The sequence below is a fragment of the Haplochromis burtoni genome, unplaced genomic scaffold (genome assembly GCF_018398535.1).
Source record: "Haplochromis burtoni strain Fernald_Lab_line unplaced genomic scaffold, NCSU_Asbu1 Contig_20, whole genome shotgun sequence".
Classification (NCBI taxonomy): Eukaryota; Metazoa; Chordata; class Actinopteri; order Cichliformes; family Cichlidae; genus Haplochromis; species Haplochromis burtoni.
Genome location: NW_024582381.1, coordinates 3750836 through 3756977, shown reverse-complemented (window position 1 = coordinate 3756977; position 6142 = coordinate 3750836). Strand labels below are relative to the sequence as shown.

Below are 6142 nucleotides of genomic sequence, written 5' to 3'. Positions count from 1 at the left end.
AAAAAGAAATAGTAATAACACAGTATCCTCAGCAAAGATGAATTAAACAAGTTTTATTTTAATGGAAGTTTACTTCAAGTCTTCAGATTTTTACTGTCTTTTATTTGATTACTTTAAAGTATATGATTACATTAGAGTAATTAAATAAAGACAGTTTTGATGGAGCTCCTGACCCAGCCCAAGCTCTCTATGAAGACGAGGAAAAACTCCCCTGGGGGGGCCAGATTGACGGGAAGAAACCTCGGGAAAGCCCATTCAAAGAGAGATCCCCTTTCCTGGGATGGCTGGGGGGGTTACAGGAATTCCAAAACACTGAAATTTAAAGTGGGCCAATTAAAAAAATTATTTCCTGAAAAAAAGAAAGGTAATTCATACATCACACATAAATGATAACGTCTGAATTGTGTGTGTTTGTGTGTGTGTGTGATAGGCTTATCTCAGCCAAGTGTGATGCTGTAGCTCCTCCAGCGTCGGCCGCGTCTCCGGGACTTTGGTTAAACACGCGTCCAAGAAATCCCGGCAGTCTGGAAAGAAAGGAAAGAGAAAAAACATGAAGATGATAGTTCCAGTGGTCCAAGCCATCAGTCAGTCTTGAAGTGTGACGTTTTCTTACTTTTGGACAGATGTCTTTTGAATTTCAGGCGCTTTTTGAGGAAGCTCGTGGTGTTAAAGTCCCCGGCATGAAGCGCTTCGTACAGAACCACTCCCATTTGCCATACCGTGGTGGGTCCACACCTGTAGCAACTGCGCCCGTACCACTCGGGAGGGGAGTAAATTTCTGTACCTAATAAACAGACACAATTGCAATTTCTTCTAAAACAAAAGGCGAAAATTGTGACATCTGTGAAGAGCAAGAGCAGAATATGTTACCATAGAAGACGCGGTACTGCGACTGCTCCTTAACAAAGCAGCTCAGTCCAAAGTCGATGATACGAACACGCGGTACATCTGAGCCGGTCTCAATTAGAATGTTCTCACTCTTGATGTCCCGGTGAAAGATGTGTTTATCCTCCAGGTGCTTCGCAGCATCAACCAGCTGCTTCAGAATGACCTGGAAATAGAGCAGGGCGATATGACCAAAAATATTTATCACGATATACATTTGAAAAGTTGCGATAACGATATAACTGACGATATAATGTGACACTAGACAAAATACTTTACAACTCCACAACTTTATTAGTGCAAAAAACCCCATAAATGTATTTTCACTTAAACAAGCAGCTGTTTTTTATGTGCATTAAAGTTATATAAAAATGTAACAGTGCAAATGCAAATTCCTCGCTGACAGTTTAACCAAAAGGCATTTCCAGTGGAAATTGGCCGACATATCCTCAGCATAACCATGTATAATATCCACAAAACTTAAAAAGAGGTTATACACACACAATACGGTAATATCAGTTGAGGTGCAGTACGTATCACTCCGCGAGGCGCCTGCCTACGATAGCCGTAATGCTCCGACAATCCATCGAGCGGTGCGGCTTTGTAGCTTAGCAAAGTCGCCGTGTACATAAAATCGTTTTGAGGTCAGTAAACACAACCAGAGTTCATACATAAGGCACACGGGATTATAAGGGGCACTGTCGATCAGAAAATCAAGATTAAAGGCCGTATTCCACGGTAATCGACTAGCTGCGCTACAATGTGTTGTTGTGTATTGAGACGAAAGCAACGCACATAAAGTGCAGCATTTACGTCGTCACGTTTCTCACCCACTTTTGCTACCCATCTGCTATGTACAGCGCATCCGTTACTTTCATTTTCCTATCGTTGCCCAAAATTACACCGGTATTACCGTGAATGGTATGATATAGCCCAGCCCTACCTGGAAACGATGAAAAAGACAATAATCAATCAATGGGTTAATGTTTCTCTAATACTCTGTGCTTTGATTGAATGATGTACAGTCTAAGACTCTTCTAAGGCAAGTCAACTTGCCTTGGCCTTGTCCTCTGGCAAAAATCCTCCATTTTCTTCTATGTATTTATCCAGGTCCACAGCGGGGACAGGTCTCTCCATCACCAGGATCAGCTCTCTGCCAAAGTCAAACCACTCCAACAGAGACACTGGGGCTGATGTTTCCACTGATCCATCTGCTTCAGCTGCAAGCTTCAGCATGATGGCAACTTCCACTGACACATTCTTCCCGTTATCATCCTGAAATATTTCAACAAAGTGGATGATGAGGCACAGACGTTCCACAGGTGAACGCTGCATGCAATCCACTAATGTAAAAACAATTCAAGTCTTGCACATTTACCTTCACTTTGCAGTACACTTTCCCCTTTGGGATGTGTTTGATGGCCACCTAAAAGACACAGGGCATTGATGAGCATTTCCTCAGTATGACATCATTAAAGGTGTAAAACAGCTTACGATATTATCCCTTATCTGCATTACTGCCTGTCTTACTACCACCATCTGAACACTTACTGGTAAATGATCCTTTATGCGGTAGCCAGCAAACACTGCTCCGCATCCTCCTTCTCCAAGCCGGTGCTCCTCCACGTATCTCGCTTGGAAGTCACCTAAACAGACAAAGACAAATTGGGTTTTACTACAGCTGTCACACAAATTACTCTCTGCTGTACCCTAAATGTTCATTTTGCTCTTCACCTGAATATAAAAGCTAAGCTGCTTGCTACTTACGTTTCTGTTCAGCCACTGACTTTTTGGCAACGGTTTTGGTTTTGTCCTGGTCCACGTTCTTTTTCTTAGGTGGGTCCCTGGTGTCTCCCGCAGCTTTCCTTTTGCCAGCCTTTTTGTTTTTACTGCAGCTCTCTGAAATCTCTATGCTGCAGTCTGCAGATGTGGAAAACACCAAAAGCACGTCAGCTTATTAGATAATAGACACAAATATCTCCCAAACACTAATATCTTCAAACTAGCAACCAGATGTACACTTAATCTACCCCTCACTCAACTAATTAGCCTACCTTTACCAGTGTCCAACCAGGAAGATGCCTGCCCCTTGTCACCGCTCACATGGTCAAGAAGTTTACGCTTCTTTGCTGTGTTGGCTGTCCCCGCTTCATCTTGTTGGACCTTTCGCTTACTCCCCGACCACATGAGCATCTGAGCTGGTGGAAGGACCAGCCTGCTCAGTGACCCTCCTTCTTTTTATGGGGGTCGTTTTTTCAGGACTGGCCTTTCTTTTAGCCATCCTGCTCTTACAATCTATAAACAACAACAACACATTAGTGAAAAAGAGCGCTCGACATCAGGACTAGAAGGATTTTGATGTCATTGAATTTTAAATTAGTATTGCTTACAATATAATAACAAGTTTATCCTTTTGATAAAAAACACACCAACACGAGTCCATACTAGGTCTACTAAGTCTAGATACTGATGACACTTGTTGCTCTGTTTTCACTGCTCAGTCCAAGAATAAACTTGTCACATTATTTTACCAAAAGACAAAGTGCCCCAGTAACCTTTCTTTGATTAGACATGTTGCACTCAGGTTAGTTTCAATCAAAACCAGGATTTAAATCCTCTAAAAATGAATCATTTTATACACAGAGCCTCAACATTGTTAGAAATGTAGATTCTGTTATTTGGGGGATTTTTTTTTTTACTTACTTTGATCTCCTGGATCTTTCTTATCTGCCTCAGTCGTAACTTTTCTTGTTTCCTTTTTCATCTTAATTTTTTGAGAGCTTTTAAAATAGAAAATGTGACCTTAATGAGTGAATAGTCCTTCAAATGTCTGGATGCTTGACTTTTCTAACTAAGCTGTATAAGTCAGTTCTGTAAGTGAGCTTTAAAAGTAAACTCCGGAGTCTATGGCAACACAACATTAGAACCTTGCCTTTTAGTGACATCACTAAAAGGCAGTGTCCCAAGTAGTTTAAAGAAAAACACTCTGGCATTTCATATAATTCAGTAATTTCACATTAAACTTTCTTTCATTATCCTTTCATTATTTGTTTAACCTCTATATAAGACTTCTAGTTGAGCAACACTAAACACTGACTAGTTTATCTGAGATAAAATAGACACTTTTTTATTACATGTTAGTGCTTTTTAATTTCGTTGTATCATCAATACAACTGTTATAGCCCAAAATGTATCATTTCATATACACTTTGCAAAGTGCATAAACGTAGGCAATGCAAAATCGTTGTTTCTTCACTTTACATAGGTGATTTCTACTTGGCAGAACACTACTTAAGTAGTTATCCCTCAAAACTTTAAATACAAAAAAGTTGCAAAAAATAGTACAACAACAGGTACAATTATTTTGAGTTCTTCATGTGTTTTGTCTGTGAGATACACCATTTATAACTGCAAAAAACGACAACAATCCATAATGATGGCAAAGTTTGCAAAGAAAACAGCAGCTGTGCATGCAAAATAAACTATTTCCAGCAGTGCAATTACCTGAGTTTAAGCATCCCAGAACTATTAGAAAGTCTGTCACATGACTTAAAAAACACTCATGTTAGGCTCTTAAGTGCCTACAAGTAAAAAACTACATTTTCCGCGAAATGACGTCACTTCACGGTTTCGGGACAGAGAAATGTGTACAGGACATGCGTTATACAGTTCAGCGCTGACGTCTGTTTCAATGTGGGAAGTGTTACGAACAGCTGATCGGATCGGCAAAGCGTGTTTCTGGAATATTATGTTTTTGTTCCCGCAAGCGCTTTTTATGCAATTTTTGCAAAGCTATATGTGGAAGGAAACCTGAGACCTAGGACAAGCGATGGCATAAGATGTAAGTACAACTCCTTGGTTTCATATGCAAAAAAAATTATTGCGCTAGCTTAGCGGTTCCCGGTTCTACAGGGATTTAAAAATAGTTACGCAAAACAGAGCGTGCCTGCTCCGACCGGCTTTAAAGGGTTAAACATGTAACAATCGAATTGCATCTTTCCATTGCCAGCCATCTCATTTTGTACAAATCCAGCCAACTCTTCCAAGTTTGTGTATTTTTTAAACCCTTACAAGAATTGAAATGTGTCCCAAATATCTGTATCCCATCAGAGGCTAGTTTCTTAAAGGAGAGGTAGTAGCTGCTCCACCATAGGACCAGTAGGACCTCCAGCACACAATGAACACTTAATTAACATTAACACATTTATTAAAACACAATTTTAAACAATAACCCTTTTCTTTTAGTGTGTTTCAATTTGTTCCTACCGCTCCATTGGAACGGTGTACTATCCAGTAACAGCATCCAGCTGGCAGAAGCATACACCTGCAGCAAGGAGAATCTACCAGGCAGGATAGCGCAGCGGAGTCATCAGATGAAGATGGTTCATCCAGCAGGAACAGGATACCAAAAGGGGAGGAAAAAACACAGAAAGCATAGTCATGACTAACTCAGGTCACTAACAGCTCATCTAGCAGTCTTAACATCATAAAGATACAGGCTGGTCCATATAAAAAATATTAACAGAAAAAATTAATGCTGTTAACCAAATTTTCTTAGGCAAAAACACATAATCTTGATATTTGACCTTGTATCAGCCGCCATATTGGAAAGGTAGCCAGGTTTCCTTAGCTGCTAGCTTGCTAACAGTCTGCTATCCAGCCCGGTAATAACTTCATTCACATATTTTACAACATTTAGCTTTCTTCCTTAACAAAAACATGCAGTTGTGGATTTGAATCTCGCTGCAGCATAATAAGACCCAGAACATTCAATTTGAACATGTGCTGCAAGCTAACTCCCCAGAGGAGTTCATGCAATGGCCAATGCCTGTCGGATTCGGCTCATGACTTCTCTGTCTAACAACACATTAAAACATCAGTTTCAAGTACAAATGTTTCATAAACTTATCTACAGCGACTCATATTAAATGTACCCAAGTTTCCAGCTGGCAGTGGGCACAAGAACAACACTCCTCATCAGATCAACGGAGGAAAAGAAAATTCTAGAGCTGGGCTGGGTGGCTGCTATGCTCACGGCATTGTGGCACGTTCAATGACTTCCAAATAATCAGAAATCTCATACTTAATTAATGACTATCAATTGAAACATATTTACTATACCTCAAAAAAGTATGAGTGTACCAATTTTAATTGCCCATTGCAAATATGGTAAGTCATGAGGGTGCTAACCATGCTCTATGACTCTATGACTGTATGACTGACAGTTTTGCTATGCACCAAAATGTCAGTTATGTTT

General features: G+C 40.2%; 1 protein-coding gene across 3 annotated transcripts; it reads right to left on the bottom strand.

Annotated features, from left to right (window-relative positions):
- Positions 1–38: 38 nt before the first annotated feature.
- Positions 39–5908, bottom strand: LOC121814120 (serine/threonine-protein kinase pim-1-like). Of its 3 annotated transcripts, XM_042218533.1 has the most exons (10): positions 5820–5908; positions 5152–5225; positions 2940–3180; positions 2653–2805; positions 2437–2531; positions 2264–2311; positions 1942–2160; positions 871–1051; positions 614–784; positions 39–524 (listed from the first exon to the last, which is right to left on the bottom strand). In XM_042218533.1, exons 3-10 carry the CDS (start codon positions 3076–3078, stop codon positions 433–435), a joined length of 1098 nt encoding a protein of 365 aa, XP_042074467.1. In that variant the 5' UTR covers positions 3079–3180; positions 5152–5225; positions 5820–5908; the 3' UTR covers positions 39–432. The 3 variants fall into 3 exon arrangements, with proteins under 3 accessions (XP_042074467.1, XP_042074466.1, XP_042074465.1); XM_042218532.1 differs by lacking the exon at positions 5820–5908 and having other exon boundaries at positions 5152–5385; XM_042218531.1 differs by lacking the exons at positions 5152–5225; positions 5820–5908 and adding an exon at positions 3589–3834.
- Between the last annotated feature and the right edge of the window lie 234 nt (positions 5909–6142).